This window comes from Protobothrops mucrosquamatus, unplaced genomic scaffold (assembly GCF_001527695.2).
Source record: "Protobothrops mucrosquamatus isolate PMUCROS unplaced genomic scaffold, P.Mucros_1.0 scaffold4614, whole genome shotgun sequence".
Lineage (NCBI taxonomy): Eukaryota > Metazoa > Chordata > Lepidosauria > Squamata > Viperidae > Protobothrops > Protobothrops mucrosquamatus.
Window position 1 is genome coordinate 18,122 of NW_015390516.1, and position 17,891 is coordinate 36,012.

General features: G+C 37.2%; 1 protein-coding gene across 1 annotated transcript; it reads right to left on the reverse strand.

The window, feature by feature from the left end:
- Positions 1 to 460: 460 nt before the first annotated feature.
- LOC107299155 (forkhead box protein P4-like) lies at positions 461 to 16,116 on the reverse strand (the record flags this gene model as incomplete). Its single annotated transcript, XM_015828522.1, has 7 exons — positions 461 to 634; positions 3,830 to 3,906; positions 4,011 to 4,212; positions 7,246 to 7,329; positions 10,623 to 10,710; positions 13,272 to 13,376; positions 15,893 to 16,116. Coding segments are annotated over 7 exons (954 nt in total), but the record flags the coding sequence as incomplete, so codon positions are not given.
- Between the last annotated feature and the right edge of the window lie 1,775 nt (positions 16,117 to 17,891).

Below are 17,891 nucleotides of genomic sequence, written 5' to 3' on the forward strand. Positions count from 1 at the left end.
AGCAACTTCTAAATCTTTTCACTTTTCCTTCATTATTTATATTGCAATGTACTTCTCATTCATTCGTTACATATGATCAAATCAAATCAACAACTTTTTTACATACTGGTCACTTTTGTACTTCTATCCATACATTTCCTATTAATTCCTACTTATTGTTTCTTCTGGTTTTAACCACATACACTTCATAAATAAATATATTCTCATTGCGCTAGACTCCTGTGTATTACATAACATGTTTAGCTCTTAATATCATAAAATACAATCAATACAAGTAGGNCAAGTAGGTAGAAACACACTTACCTATAGCCATTTTTCATTTCTTTCTATAAACATAATTTTTCATCACACACTACATACTACCCACTACATTTATACAATTAGTATTTCTTATTTTTTTCTGACTTCATTCATTTCTCCATATTTATTAATCATTCTGTTAATAGAGTTCCATGTTTCTTTAAAAAGTGATATTGTTGTGAAGAATATTATATATCCCAAAGCTATATTTAAATCCTAGGTTAAATTTTACCTTCCATGTAGCTGTATTTCTCCTGAAATAGGCAAACATCCGTGTGAACCAATTGTAGATTTCATTCAATGTTAGCTGCCTGTCAGGCGTCTCAAGGATAGCCTATATTTAGACATGAGAAAAAGTCATTTTCAGATATAAGACTCAGCATTTCTCATCATCATTCCTGGGTGAACTACTATTAAAAATATCAAAAGCGACTGACATTACGGTATGGTTACAAAACTTTCAACCACTTGTTAAAAATGCTGAACTTAGGACAAGTGCATACATATTTTTTTTTTCACTTAATGATTAGAAAATGAAGTGAGAATTAGTGTGAGCAAAGTAGCCATGTAGATTCTATATTATCAAGTTTTCCCATGAAATGATGTTACCCAGAAACCACAGGTTTTTAGTGAATTGAATTTATGACTCAGTGAGCTATATGACAAAGCGTTGAGTGTAACATACATATTTGTGAACCAATCAGTTGACATTCAAAAATGTAGAAGTATCTAGGAATGACATACTGTAACATCAATACTTAGCATTATTTATTCCAAGACAAAGCAGTAGAAGCCAGTAAAGGTAGGTATTATGGACACAATAATGTATTACTATGCAGCTGAGTAGCAAAAGAAAATGTAAAGAACATACTCCAAGGTCTTTTTATTAAGTTGTATTTGTATGTTCCGAGAAATTCAATATTTGCTAATATTAAATTATTATTAATTCCAGGATCTGATACACAAATTTTCCAAATACAGTAAAGTTAGTTCTTTCAATATTTTATTTAAAAAAGTAACCAGACCGTCCAACCTATCCATTTATTTTCTTTGTCTGAATGTAGAATACCATTTTGTAGGCTTAATGATTCTAAAGTATTTCTTATTTTTTTAAAAATAAGTATTGTTAGTTAAATTAAAAATTACTTTTAATTTTAATTTCAGTTTATATGGCTACCTCTCACATAAGCCAGTAGATCTAATAAGGTCATCCATCTCACATAAAAAAGTAGATCTAATCTATGTAGATCAGAAGTAGCAGTGCTCAGGGAATACAAGTTTTAGATAGTTCCATTTAGCAAAAGATTCCCTTATGCAAATATAACAATATTCTGTTCTACATACAGTACTGTAGGCTTAAGTGCTGAGAACAAGATCTGTTAAATAATGAGTACAAAATTGCTAATTATTATTCCCAAAGTACAAAAATGGAGCAGATTAAGCAAGGCAGGTAAAGTAATCATGTCTCCAAACTGAGAATTGTACTATACAGACAAAGACAGATTGTCAATATGTACTCAAGCATTCTTCAAAAACTGGTCATGATTCTTATGCCTTTGTTTCTAATTATGTAGCAAAAGAAGAAAACCTCCCTAAAATGATTCCTTCTTTCTTCATTTCATTTTTATTATGTGTCTCAGAATTTAGCAACGTCAACTGAGAAAAGATAACATGATGGCTTTCAAGTTTACTAACTCAGATGAGAAAATGCTTCAGGCACTTAGCACAATCAGCTTTGGGTGGTGGTATAGTTAAAAATGGAACACAATCAAAATTTGCAGGATTGTGAATATGATGGAGACAGTAAATTTGTATCAGCCTTTAACTCAGCTAGGTTGGGATGTCATTTGATCTAACCTAATATTTCTACACATGTCACTACCTGCACCAAGGGGAACATATTTGGGGGAGCTGGTAAGTGAGAATATTTGTTTAAACTTTCAAAGCATCTCTTGGAAAAGTTGATCAAATCAGAGATATCCCAAAGTGGTTAATCTGAAAGACCTGAAAATAAGAAGAATAGGTTCCCAGGAAATGATCTAATTCAGACTTTTTGCATAGGCTTTAAAAGACTAATGCTAAGAAGGAGATAATAGGAGTAATGATCTTAGCTTCTCCTTCTGAACATATTTTAAATGCAAAATAAAGAGTTTATAAAAGCATTTAGTTGGCCCGAAGGAAATAGGGCTATAAGGTCAGAGCCATGGGAAAACATTGTAGCCTACACTCTTAAGCTACCAAGCTTATTTCTATTCACTGTAAAATGGACATGCCAGCACTATACAGTATTATTAGGGAGCAATAGCAACCATCTTCTCAGGGAATTTAGCTTTTTTTTAAAAAAAAAAAGTTATATTAAGTTTTTTTATGTAAAAGTAACATAAAAATAAAAAAAACTAACAGAAAATTAAGTTAAGAAAAGGAATAGAATAGAAGACAGAATAGAGAAAGAAATGAGAACTGAACTTTTTTGAGGTTGTGCTATAGAAGTTTGCAGTTCATACAGGACATTATGACCCAAAGAAAATGGTATCTGCTCTGCCAGAAAATTAAGATTGGAAGAAGAAATCAGTAGTCATGAACGACTAATATGAATATATAGGAACTCTATAGTCTTACATAACTGAAGCAGGTGATTATACTGAATCTAAAAATCAGAAACATTTGGTACAAATGAATCTACAGTAAACATTGACCTCTTCCTTGTGTATAAAGGGACAATATATACAAATAGTAAATGCTTGAGTATGATTAGTTAAATTAAATTAACCTACTAATTAGTATTAATAAAAATATTTCTCTCAACAAAATTTATCAGAAAACAGCATTAATCAATAAATGTTATTTTAAAGGGAGAGTTTTGTTATTCAGTGCAACGTTAGCAACTCTGAAAGAAATAACTTTAACATTACATTGCCGTATGTCTGTAAATTCAGGAAGACACTGAAGGGCAGATTTTTACTAATAAGAATTGAGCGTATCACTGTCATTCTTTTCTTTTAAAAAAGTTCCTTCTCTACCCTTATTCAGGGAGCTATTAACCTGACTATATAAAGCAGTGCATTAAGAAGCACTAAGGTCAGAACTGCCAAGAGCTGTCTGATCCGAGCAGGATACAACTATAATTATAAATAATTAAAGAGCAATAAAAACTAGAGATACAACCCAACCCTTATGCCTTTGTCTCTAGGTCTCTTCACACAAAATAGACAAAAGAAAAAAAAAGAATATGTATCTGATTCATTTACCAGCAGTACTAGAATGCTTAGTGAAAGGCACAAACAAAGGCTTAAGACCACAGATAATTCTGCTCTCAAAATGTAAATCAGTAGTCAAATCTGCAGCTTAGCCAAACTGTATTCCCCAGAGTTAGAACAGAAGGCAAAATCTTAAGAGTATGTTACTGGCCCATTAGAAACACTTTTACAATTGAGTACAATTAACAAGTGTGGGCACTTTCTAAGGATTGCTGCTTTTTCCAGATATCAATGTATTTATGTACATTCTTACAAAATAAAGAGGTTTTTACCTGTCGGATAAGTGAGGCATATGTGAAGGGAGGGCGGACATCTGCATTTTTGTAAAATTCATGATTCTGTGCAAGTTCTAGACAGAAGAAAGTAAGTTATAAAAAACAGCAAAAGACATTCCAAACGATCAATTTCAGCACAATATCTGATGTAACTGAAACTTCTCCCCAAGTATCTCACCTGAGGAAATTGGTGTGCAGAACTTCTCTGAGTTTCTCCTGCGAATAGGCCCTACATTGTGTAAAGTGGAGGAGCTGATAACAGAAGGACCCTGTCGCAATGGAGTAATGGGTGCAGTTGCAGAGGTGGGGGGATGAGGTAATCCATCAGGAAAGGTATCAGAAGTGCTTTTGGACATTGTAGCGCTGGAAACCAGATTCAGCTACTCAAGGAGGATTAAAAGAAGACTATGGTTAGAATTAGTCCAGAAGTGGGTAAACAATATTTGTTGAGAGAAAGCAGGTGGTGATCATAATTTATCAATAGAGATTACACCAGTGAAAGTAAATATATGCCAATGAAGCCTCATTCATTGACAACTGGTTGAGACAGATTTCAAGATATTAGAACCACTGTATTTCAAAGTATATTGGACCAAGTCATGGTAAATTGATTCTTGAAACTTTTACCAACGTTAGTTATAACAAAGCATGTTGGTTGGTATAGGAAAAAAAAATTACCACCTAAAACAATATACTCCCAATTTTAAAACAACAACAAATCCCTAGTATTTGTTTTGATATAGACAGATTTTAAGAGGAATAATTTTCAGTGATGATTACCCAACTCTATCACCTCAAAGTTCAGCATTATTAAATCTGTATCACAACTAGTGCTAAAGTTAAGGAATCAGGCTTGCAAAAGTTTAAATTGCTCTCTACAGAGAAGAAAAAATGGTGTACTATTATATATTGAGAACAGTATACCCAAATTCCTTACTATTGTAAACTGATTTAAATTTTCATATCAACATTGAATCACACACTGCAGTAATGGACCAATCATCCAACTGGACAAGGATCTGGATCTTATTTTAATATTAGAAATATCACAATTTAGGAAAGTTGTTTTAAAGAGTAGAAAAAAAGCAGATACAGCTCTTGTTTCTTATAGATGGGAATATCGATAGGAAAAATGGCTGGAGGGCACATTAGTGAATGTACAGAACTGAATCCAAGGAAGTGGATTGGGATCTTTCAAGTATGATATCAGTTGCTGTAGTTGGATCACTGGTCTTCTAACTTATTTGAGCAAACAAGGTGGGAATAGGAACTGGATCTGAAAGATAATAATGCTTTTTTGAAAGAGAGGCTTGTGCTAACAATCTTGAAGGAGGAATTATATTACCCATCTCTAGAGACAGACAAATCTGTGACTCTAAAATGGTCACAAATCTGTGACATTCATGTGTAGCTATGGCTACACATGAACGATCATTAGCAGATATAGTGAGAAGGGTCTTGGCCACTTGAAACTAGTGTGATCATTTTTCTGGGGATCAGGTCTTGACATAGTTGCACATGCTTCATTCATATTCTTACTGGACATGTAGAATACAATTTATATGGAGTATCTCTGAAAAGCCTACAGAAGCTGACCTTGGTCCAGATTGCCTTTACATCATATAAGAGCTACCAATAGGATTGCAAAACTTTTCTTTACACTAATAACTGATTATTAACCCTTATGCATACAGTGATTTTATGATTTTGATTATTATGCAGTTTCCATACATAGTTTTTAACATGAATTTCTCTGGTGGTTTTGAAATTAAAAACAGATAATTTCCTAAAACAAACAAACAATCACATTATATCAGTCCTGCAAGAGCTCCACTGTTATCAAATAGCTTCCAGGTCTAATTCAAAATACTGGTGTCTGAGATACATAACCTAGCATGTTTCTCCTTCCTGCATTTTGCTTGCTAAAAACAGAAGGGGGAGGGGATTGTACTTCCTGTTTATCACAAAAAACATGTTTGAAAGGGAAAAACAAGTCTTCTCAATGGCTGCACTCAGACTAAAAAATGTTTTACCCTGGCAGGGGCTGCATCTTTCTTTACTGGTCTTTATTATATGCTAAAGACAATTACACTCTAAGTTTTCTTTGTGTATGGCAGATATTGTTATAGTTTGATCTAGCTCCTTGACTGATCGATTTATACTATTTTTTTACAATATTTTTTTGCAATGTTTACATGATATAAACCATACTATTTGATGCTTTTGGCAAGAGAGATAGGACATAAACATCTTCCAATAAGTTATTCTGAGGCATTGGTAGCAATATATTTTTTTACTCTTTCCTCAAGTTATGATTACAGCTGCCTTCCTTCTCATGGACTGTGGTAACAAGGTCCAAATGCCATATGGGCAAAATGCAGAATAAGATAGTAAAAGGAAAATATTAAATATTTAGGTTAACAATTCAAATTCTTCTAGCAGAGTTCCTAGCAAATTCTTCTAGCAGTGGTGTAGGACATCATGTCATAAGTTGGCTTTTCCTTAGTAGCCATATGGAATGCTGATAAACACGTAAATGGGCAACAGATCAGGAAGGAGCCAGTGGCACACCCTACATGTAAGTTCCTAGCTCTTGTTAGTATCAGTCATGACATCAGGATTGTGTCTGCTGTCTCCATATTTTCAGATAGCAGAGCTTTTCAGCTCTTGTTGGTAGTCCCTCACTTAAGCAGCAGTGTATTCTTTCTATTATTTTTCTCAGTTCAAGAATGACATTTTCTTTTCTATTAATGGAGTAGATCAGTGATTTTGGCTAACTAGACACAACTTCTAAGCTATGCTGTCTGTATATAGAAAGAACAGATTAATACTCCTAAAGTAGACTTAGTAGAGGACCTTTATTTTTATTTATACAGCATGCCAACTACATTACAGTGCTTTATGAAGTCACATGGAGGCAAGTCATTGCCTGGAAGAGCTTACCTAACCTTTGGATCAATCTTCTAGGAAATCATGAAGTCTGAAACTTTCAGAAGATTTGGAGGCAACCATTAGAACAAGAGCATCACTATGATAAAACTGGAGTACTGTTGCTAATTGGTCTGTTAGTTATTATACTCTCATCTGACCTCCATGATTTCATCTGAAGCGAGTAATCTCCAAGCATTCAAACAAGTTGCTTGAGAAAACAGTAACATCTTATTTAGCCTCTTCAATAGGAACAAAAATCTTTTTGTCTTCCACAGTATCTTCACGCTGTCATCTCAAACTCGGGTAGCTCATAATGTGCTCCGTGGAAACAATACCTCCACTTTGAACTTAATAATAATGTCACAGTCAACACTGGTTTTTCAGCCCTGAATCAATCCCCTAAGATGATGACATCATCTTTTAGAATAATTCCTATTATAAAGATAAGTTGGGGCATATGTGTCAGAAATGACCAGACTTACAGGCTGACTGAAGGGTTTTGGCTCTGAAGGTCTCATATGCAGATGGGCCATCATTGCCTGGAGACGTTCACTTTCTTTAGCTAGCTGTGGAGAGAACCAAACAGGAAGTTATTTGTTTGGAGGAAACATCCCTTACAATGGTCCATTTATTTAGAAAAAGGGCCAAGATAAAAGTTCATTTGATAATCACTCTCTAGAATGGCTCCCTTTCCATCAGCAGGAGCCAAAACCAGCTACTTTAGCTTGTCCTGTTCAGCTTCAGAGTACGCATGCTCTCCTCTCATCTTGACTAATTCTTCTTACATGCTGTAATGTGGCATTACAAAGCTGTTCCTTTAACTCTTGTCTTGCTGCCTTTTAGAGCATACCTGAAAGGGAAAAACTAGCTTTTCTTATTCCTTAATATTATGACTCTGGCAAGAGCAGTACATTTCCAGGCCACTAAATTATTGTCTTTTACAAGTGGATGTCAGATTCAGGATGCATGTAAATGTTTTCAGTTCTGATGCATCTACTGTAAGGAAATTAGTTTTGGTTGTACAGAGACAGGCTATTATAAGCAAGTAAAACTATGTCCATATGCAGAATTCAGCATCCACAAACACCTTTTCACTCAGTTTTTCTTCTTCACATCCAACAGAACTTGGTTTATTTTCTCTACATGTGTCTGGTATTAGCATCCTGTCCCATAAGGAATGCTGCTGGATTAGATCAACCATCTTTCTAATATACTTTCCTCTCAGAAATCTGTTCATTTTTCTCTTGTCTTTCTCAACTTATCCATTCACCTGCCTACCCTACCTCTCCAGTTGTGCAATATTATTTTAGCTGCATGCTTTATGTTGTGTGAGAGATTTTCTTTCTCAGGGTGTGGGGAAGGGTGAAATCTGTGCTATGGCACTGGAGAGACTGGGTGCTGTAAAAACAGTGGGACCTGCAGTATCTTATTGTCACCTTCATTTTCTAAATGTTCAAACTTTTCCTTAGTTCCACCCAGACCTAATGGGTCCTGAGGCAGACTGCAGGATTTATGCAAAAAGGGACATTTATCTCCTTATGAGGTCCAGAATCCCTTCTCAGAAGAAAAAAATGAGGGCTAAAAAGGCATGAATTAAATGCAGTGTTGAGTTTGCTGAAGGCTTGAGAGGTTCTGACACAAGAATGACCTGGCAGTATTGTGGCTTTCATTATAGCTGGCAGATCCATTCCTGTGATGCACTGTAGGATCTCTGCAGTGAAAACTTTGTAATAGGGAGCAATGGCATGTTCTTCTTTTCACACATACAACTTTCTGCTCTCTTAAAGAATTGTCTCCCACATAAGGATCAGTAATTGCTTGAAAGTCTGTTTGAGAGTAGGACAAATTCACATAGTTGACTGAAGGCTATAAAAAACTTAACTCTGCTCTTTAAATGCACTTTCTTAGTCTGTTTTACTTGGCGTAAATGATGCATTCTTCTAGTCAACCCCATTTGCACCCACTGATTTAATTTAACTTTCATAGTGGCCTCCACTATGTTATAACTGGCTATCTCCCTGGCAGTCTCTTTCCTCTGTCACTAATTCTGTTGCTGCAGAGTCATGCCCCATGAAATGCTCCATCCCCATCCCGCTCATATATAATTCATGTAACAACATGGATAAAAAGAAACTCCTGCTCCATCTCTCTGGAATTCATCAAGCAAGCATCAGTATTGGCAGAGCCTGCAGAAGAAGTTTAAAAACAAAGGGCATTCCCTGTTACATATAATAGATTACATGCTGTTTCACCACATCCCATACATTTAACAGCCATTTATAGTTACCTCCACATGGACACTTTCTCTCATCACCCTTTGAGATGCTAACTTTCAATCTGTTAATGTTACAGCCTTCTGTCACTGTTTATAATTTATGGCCCTCAAATAAATGTTATAGTTGTTACATGACTGCCGTACAGATCAGTAGCAGGGTACCACTTATCCTTACTTGTGCAGCGGTAACATTCAAAAGATGAAATGTGTGACATAAAGATATTGTGTTGCCTGTTTTTGTTTTTTAAATTCTTTCCCCTTCATTGGCAATCACTTTTGGGAGAATGTGAAAATCTGCATAATTTTACATTACTAGATATTCCCAAGTCAAAAAGAAAATTTTGCTGCTGCTGCTTTCTGAACATAGCTACCTAGTTTTGATAAACCCATTACCCACATTAAGAATCTATAAACTCATGACACATCATAAAATATGATCAGTTCTAGAACCATAAAACAAAACTCAGGTGAGGGAAGATTGTGGAAAATCAGTTCAATGCCATATAAGCACATTCAGCTAGCACTGCTGGATTTATTTGTGGTTGGTTCACACAACTCAGAATCTTTCAACATGTGAGGTGTTCAAATAATCAGCCTATTAAATCAGTTTCCTCTGCTCTGTAAATTGTGATTTTTCTATGTTAGAAATACAACATATCAAGTAAATCGTCCACTATGTTTTTGCTTCCTTTCATAGTAAGTTTTCAAAGCCACAGTAGCCTACCTTGATTTGACAAACATGTCACTAATGAGAAAACCTGCTACAGCAGAGCAAATCATGAAACCTCAAGCTGCTCTTCACTAAGGGAGTTTTTCTCTCCACATGAGCAGTTCTCTAACACATGATGAGGTATATGCATTGTGGAGTGGAAAAATGAGGTATGAACCATGTGGTATTCAAAAGAGGTATAGCAACTGCCATTCTTGTAACAATGACACATGTTCCATGGTGACTGTGGCAACTATGCCCAAATCCAATTTGTACTTTCCATTTTCCATTTACTATAATCAAGATGGCAGAATGCAATTCAAAAATTACAATGGTTAAATAAAGGAGTAAAAACTATCTAGGAAATAGCTTTTAAGTAAACTTTAAATCAGGTAAGTGGATACTCAAGGCTACAGCTTCTAGAACAGTGGTTCTCAACCTGTGGGTCGGGACCCCATTTGGGGTCGATCGACCATTTCACGGGGGTCGCCAAGCAAGGCTGTCCGCCATTTTTTGTCCGCCATTTTTTCCCCCTTTTCCGGCGGGTGCCTTATCTCCCTTGGGCTGGGCCAGCTGGTGGTCGGCCTCCTCCGTCTCTGCCGCTTGCCAGCTACGCCTCGGCCGGTGCAGGGGGCGGAAGCACGCATGTGTGGCGCTCCCGGGCAGGGAAAGTCCTCGACTTACGACCGGTTGGGTAGTCCTCGACTTACAACCGGTTTAGTCCTCGACTTACGACCGGTTTAGTCCTCGACTTACGACCGGTTTAGTCCTCAACTTATGACCGGTTGGGGTCGCGGCATTAAAAAGGTTGAGAACCACTGTTCTAGGATGTTTTACAGAATTAAATATATCTTATTGCATACATTTATACTGACCTGTATTTCCAGCTGCTGTACCACTTGCATTTGAACTCGACACTGAGCCGTACTCCGGTCATCAAGTGCATGTTCTGTATTGAGGTGTCTAAAAATGGAAAATATCAACTTTTCTCTAAGGATTTGACATGAGCAGTGCCTAATTAACAGAACTCATTTATGCAGTTTTCTTTTAATGTTTTATGTTTGAGAGCTGCAATCCAGTCTATGTTATACAGTTACATTTTCCTATTTATTAGATTTTCATTCTGTTTTTCTTCTGATTTGCTCAAAGCAACATTACGTTTTTCTATTTTATCATGACAGTAACTGTGAAAGATGTCCTATGGGGAAATAATTCTTAGCTAGTCTATCAGTAACTTTGATTCAGTAGCCCAATAAATTGAGCAGGGATTTGTCTCCAGAACTTCCTCTTTCAAAGCTAATTCTCTAATGGCATATTATATATACACAACACATTCAAGCCAGGTTTTTATAGTTTGAAGGGATAAGACAATCAAAGGAATAGGTGGAGATCCTGAATCACAGAATCACAATGTCGTGTTTACAAACCAATTAAACAGAATAACAATTCATCAGTCTCTATATTTTTTTTAAATTTTTTCATCTTGGTGAGATGGATTAAAAAATAGGGGCTTTTCTTCTATTTCTTAGCAGCAATCTCTCTGCTGAAGACCCCTAAACAAACTTCTCTGGCTGAAGAAATCTGCTGTGAAGTTCAGGGCAATGACTGAAGCATCACACTTATTGCTATACTAAATAAAGCCAGAACAAACCTGAACTTAGAGATGCAAGCTTTGAAGTGGAAATTAAGTTCTAAATAAAAGTTATCCTAATGTCAGCTAATGAAATAAACTATATCTCATTGCAAGATTTTTGGTTTAGTAATTAAACGACGTTCTGTGCCGTATTAGAGAATCACAGCAATGTCAAGATATCCTTTTTGTGAAGACTGAGATGAAGGGAAGCATTCTCTAATCTTGAGAAGACTTTGAAGGGGCAGAGAAAAAATACACATATATATGAAAACAATTCTCCACTTGCCCTCCTCATTTCAAAATGCAAAATGCTGGAAGGAGTTTGGAAGGAGTATCCAAGTCTGTTACAGTTGACACTTGTTGACTATATAAACTATTCCATTAGTAAAAGGAAGATTTGTTGAAATGCTCCGTTTGCAGAATAACATTACACACTGTCTGATTAGGCACACAGGCTGTGCTTCCCAATATCTCCCGCCTTCTTAACATCATTACCACCCCCTTCCCCAACATTCTGTTCAAAAAGGCAGTAGAGTGAGAAGTGTGTGTGTGTGGGGGTGAAAACAAGCAGAGGTATATGTGCATGAGGGAGGGGGAGCATGTGTAGTCACAAAGCAAAGAAGGGGAGGGGAAAATCCCAAAGAGGCAAGGAAAAGAAAACCCGTCAGTTTCATCTGATGTCTTTGCTAAAAATCTTGGCTACAAAGAGATCTAATTGCAAATGAACTAATTAAGTAAACCTCTGACGAAGCGTGAAAACAATTTGTTTGACCCTGACGCTAGCAGAGGGCTCTTAGACAGCAGAGTTAATCAGTCAGTGACAGAGCCCACAAGCGGTGTCAGCAGGCTGCCGTGCTGCCATCTGTTTCTCTCTAGTTCTCTCCTCCACCCCCACCTTCCTGCCTTTCTTTGCCTAACATGGACAAGTTATAAACTTTGCTGGTCTCCTTTCTGTAGATGCCCTCATCTTCTTTTCCTCCTGTCTACACCCCTTTTGTACTTCTTAGTGTACAGCCATAGTGCCTCACAGCTTTCGACGTTCTCTCTATTAAGTATATAATGGGAACCTAACTATACTTCACAAGTGAGGGTCAGAGTGACTTACTTTCATTTCATGGAATTTTGAAAACCCATACCGTGGTCAATGTTTCTACAAATAACAGTGGCAGATAGCTCTGCTTCAGTTCTAAAAGGGGGTCAATTGTCAAAACTTGCTAGGCAACTATTTCTTTAAAGCAGGGGTGTCAAACTCGCAACATCACGTAACGTGTCGCGACGTATCGTGACTTTTTTTTCCCATTGCTGGCAATGGGGTGGGCACGGTTTCGGCATGACGCATCCGGCCTGCGGGCTGGCAGTTTGACACCCCTGCTTTAAAGGTAGCAAAACTATCTTCTGTTATCAATAAAGGAGAATATTTGTAGCTCAGGATTGAAATGAGGGGTCCTTGGTGCTCTCTGAGCTTACTTGTTTTCTTGCAGACGTTTCATTACCCAAACTAGGTAACCTCAACAGTGCTAGTACGGAGTGCGGTTTGCTGTCAGTTTATATTGTAGAATAGAATATAAGAATATATAGAATATTCTATATTATTCTAGAATATAAACTGACAGCAAACCGCATTCCTTACTAGCACTGATAATGTTATCTAGTTTGGGTAATGAAACATCTGCAAAAAAACAAGCAAGCTCAGAGAGCACCAAGGATCCTTTATCTTTTGATATGCCAAAGTTAACTAAGTACAGCATAGAGGAAACCATCCTCATGATCCAAGAGCAATAATTACTTTCTGTTTCTTGTTAATACATTTAGCTCTATACTGGGCTACAGATTAATGAAAACAAAGTATAAGTTTGGCTAATGAGCATAGCAGCTGAAGCGGGTCACTTACTTGATAAACTGTCCCAAGTCCTCACAGAGGGTTTCACATCCAGGCCATTTGCACTCCCCATGTCCATACAGGGGATGTGAGCCAGGAGTCTCCTCATGAGAAGAGCTGTAAGTGGGGACAAAGAAAAAGAAACTAAACATTACTGCTGAGCATTAAAGGCATCTCTGTTCTGCCAACGAGGAAGTATAAAGTTGGAAAGGGGATATTTCCCCCAGTCATTCATATCTCTGATTTTTGGACTAAGCATATGTTATATAATGCATTTGTACTGGTCAACAAAAGAAACATCTACTTGGAAATTTAGAGGAATTTGATATGCTTTCCAAATTGGCAGAAGGTGCATTCCTTATGTTGAGCAGCTGTGATCTGCAGTCATTCATCTGCATGATCAAAACAGGAGTGCAGACAAGTTATTGTTTAGTAGCTCAGACATAAATCTTCAGATGAATGCTAGCAGAACGAACTTGCTCATCTTGGTTCATCTTAGCTTTATCCTATAGATGGGATGGCAAATGTGACCCTTCTGGAGAAAATGTCATCCAGCTCAATTTTTTTATTGCATGCAGATTACATACATTCAGAAACTGTCACCAGTTTGGCCATACAAATTATCTCAAAAATTTTAAAGCAATGATTTTAACAATAAAGTTGCAATTATATATCCTGATATGGAATATAACCAGGGTGCAGAGTTCAGTGCAAAAGAATTCCATTTTTTCCAGCAAAACAAAAACAAAAAACGGCAATCTGTTTGGCACATCCATATGTATACACAAAAAATTCCAAAGACAGAAATAGTCATTCTTTTGCACATTCACCTTAAATGGACTATCAGATGGCTCTAGTGTCCTAGACTGGAGGCACTGATGTAGAACATCATCACAATGTACTTTGAAATCTATGTGATGTTGACAACTTTACTGACCACCAGCCTTCCTCTCATTGCCATGAGTCTATCCCAAAAAACAATTTCAAGCCCTTACATTCCTAGCTGTCTGCTAGAGTGCAGAAAATCTGGGAGTGTGGGAAATTCTCGAAGGGTAACAGTTTCACTTCTGGCCATTTCCCTGACATTAGCAAACAAGTTGATTAGTGGGGAGGATGGGCAATCTTGTATAATAAAGGAGACCTCACTTAACTGCCTCATTTAGCAACCATTTAAAGTTGCAATGGTATTGAAAAAAATAACTTTATGATCAATGCTCACATTTATGACCTTCACAATGTTCCTCAGTCACATGATCACCATTACAGTCAGTATGCATTGTCCTGTGCCTGCCCTGTCCTGATCTTTGTTTTTGTTTCCCCCTTGCAGAGTGGAGAGATTGGACAGGAAGAGAGTAAACAATGGGGAATACACATCAACAGAAATGCAGTGGCACAAGCAGCTCTGGGCATTCTTGCAACTCCCAGCCCCAGCAGGTATATTCCCCATTGTGTGACTGCCTACTTTCTTGTAATCCCTTCCTCTCCACTGAATGTAAATACAAGCATTAATTCCCTTTTTACTAATTATCAATTAGTAATTAACAGTGACTTAACTGCCCACCTAGCAACCACTTTGCTTAAGGACAGAGCTGCCAGATTCAGTTGTAGTCACTGAATGAGGATTACTTGCAAACTGAAAAACAGCCCATATTTGAGCTATTATGGAAAGAATTACCCCCACAATGCTGTAGCTAATTAATTTTACATTTTGAATTCGGTGACCTTAAGGGGAACTTTCTTTATTTGACCATGACTATGTTCATACATTGCACAGTAACAACTTTTTACACCATGGTTTGCTCAACAAGACAGAATAAGCTTTGCAGATAAGCAAAATAATCACGACTTGTTTTGTCAGTTTTTGGCTTCTTTTGTTTCCTTTTGGACTGTTTTTGCTTTGTATCTTGACAGCTTGTTTCTTTTGTCCCATCTACTATCATTCTATGCATTATATTTATTTCTACAAATCTGATTTGTTGGAACAAAAGAAAAAAAAAGGCTTCTGATTATATACCATTTTGTTCAGAAAATTCAAATCATAGCACTATCATGAATTAGTTTAACTTCTCTGGTGTCCTGATACTGTACACTGATATTTGGGGACCTATACCATTTTTATTGAATAAACAAATATTTTAATTCAAAATAAAAATAAAATAAAATGAGCCTCTGTAACTACATACATACTTATCCAGGCACCTTCAGATATTTTTTTTGGGGAAGAGAATTATTACTTTCTAGATACTGATATAGGACCTGTTTGGCAACTGATGAAATAGAATCAAAATCTCAAAGCTGACTTCAGGAGGCCCTACTCTGTAGCCATAGGTTACTATCCTAAACTGTTAAAATCAGAATTTGATTCTAAACCCATTTGCTGATTCTATACCAAGTTGAAATGCAAATAGCATTAGTGCCTTAGATTTGAATGTAGGACATAAAAATAGATTTTAGGGTTTGTCCTATTATACATGCAGACTTTAACATATAGAAGTTCTATAGAGCAGGGGTCCCCAACTTTTTGGGCACCAGGGACCAGTTCCATCCTGGTTGGGGACCCCTGCTATAGAGAGATTAAATCTGCTTTTTTATAAAATCTATATTCTTTTCACATAAAGGTCCATTAGCTTCACCTGTCCCTCCTTTGTGCGAGCATGGCGTTCTGTCCATTGGGGAGAGGGTGATGGGAAATTGGAGGAGAGACCTTGGCAGCCGAAAACGAGGTAGAATTCGAGGTGTTGGTGCTGAGGTCAAGTCCCTCTTGCTTGATGCTTTCTTCTACAGGTTGAGTAGCAGTAACCTCTTTCCACAGCTGCTGAAGGTCTGAGGGACACACAGCTTCATAAGTGTTGTAGGGGGAAGAGAGGGAGAGAGGACATAGAGAGAGATTTATTTATAAGAATTTCAGAACAACTCTACAACTGTGAAGGTCTGGCTCCCCAATTTAATTAAGTGACAAAAAGGAATTCATTTATATCAGTCTCTTATACATAGATATTATTCTCTTAATAAAGGAGAATATCTGTAGCTCAGGGCTGATATGAGGGGTCCTTGGTGCTCTCTGAGCTTGGTTTTCTTCTTGCAAATGTTTCATTACTCAAACTAGGTAACATCATCATACTAGCATTGATGATTTTACCTAGTTTGGGTAATGAAATATTTGCAAGAAAAAAACAAAGCTCAGAGAGCACCAAGGACTCCTTACATATAAACTCTCCACATTGTTATTAAATTGCAGCACCTGAGCCTTTTACAATACTTAAACATATTTTAGAGCAATACTGCATATATTTCAGTCCTCTGCCATTTGCTTTACGAAAGTACCACAAGAATCTCAACACTTAAGACAAATCATCATGAAAAAAACAAATCCACACTATAAATCACTTAAATATTAAGTGTTTTAAAATCAAGAAATATGAATTCCATCTAACCTACTACTTTTATGTAAATTATGCCAGAGGAAAATACAATCTAATATTCAGAATGAACTTTACATTTCAGACTAATTGTATATGCAGGTCTTGCTGTATTCGGGTCTTTTCCCGTGTAAGATGAGAGTATCTTGGTGACGTTTCGACGAGGTCCCACTCGTCATCTTCAGGCTGGGGTCTTCGGCTTCGTGCTCGTCTCTCTATAAATATTGGTGTGTGTGTGTGGAGTGCTGGCTTAGTTGCTGTAGGTGGATTGGTTGGCTGTGTGGGAGCTATTGTTTGCGGATTGTTCAGCTGTTTCGTAACATCTTGAGTAGTTGAGGTGCTGGCTGTGTGCCCATTAGTCTTTTGTGTTATAACGACCTGGGTAATGGGTTGTGTGATTACATCCTGAGATCTAGTGTAGTGATATCCTGAGTTTTGTGTTGCAACATCCTGGGTGGTTGGCTGTGTTGTAACATCCTGAGCTTTAGCATTGTAACCCCCTGAGTTCTGTGATGTGGTGTCCAGAGCAGAAGGCTGTGATGTAGCATACCAGGCTTTGGTTTGGCTCCGAGTTTGCGGTCTAGCTCTGTGTTCATGGCGTTTGCTTTGTGTGGGGGTTGGAGGGAGGTGCAGCAGCTGGTGATGTCGTCGTGGTTTGGCTTCTGGATGGTGGTTGTATTTCGTATGAGGGATGGGTTTGGGCTTGGGTTTGGGTCTGGTGAGGGTGAATGTTGGTGGCGTACTGTGTTGTTCTGGGTCCAGTGTCAGTTTTCGTGGCTAGGACTCGTTTGTTGATTAGGGCTGGTTTCCAGATGTCTGGTAGGCGGGAGGTATCGTCACGTTTATTCATGTTGTGGGGGGTGTTTTTCTATTTCGATGGCTTCCATAATTATTCTCTTGTTGTCGGCAAGATACTCTCAATCTTACATGGGAAAAGACCCGAATATGCCAAGACCTGCATACCTGTACCCGTGAAAATCTACGAAAACAAATATATATATATATATATATATCAATCATATGATTCACGAGTGCCAAGAATAACAAAAAAGAAAGGGAAAAATGAAAAATGTGAAACTCTCATGGGATCATATGTGATAATACTGACTTTCATGTCTGTGGCCATTTTTATTTTTTAAATAGCTATCATCTAAGGACATAAATGTAGGACATAAATTGCACTTAGGATCATGCCTGTGGCCTTGCATAAAAT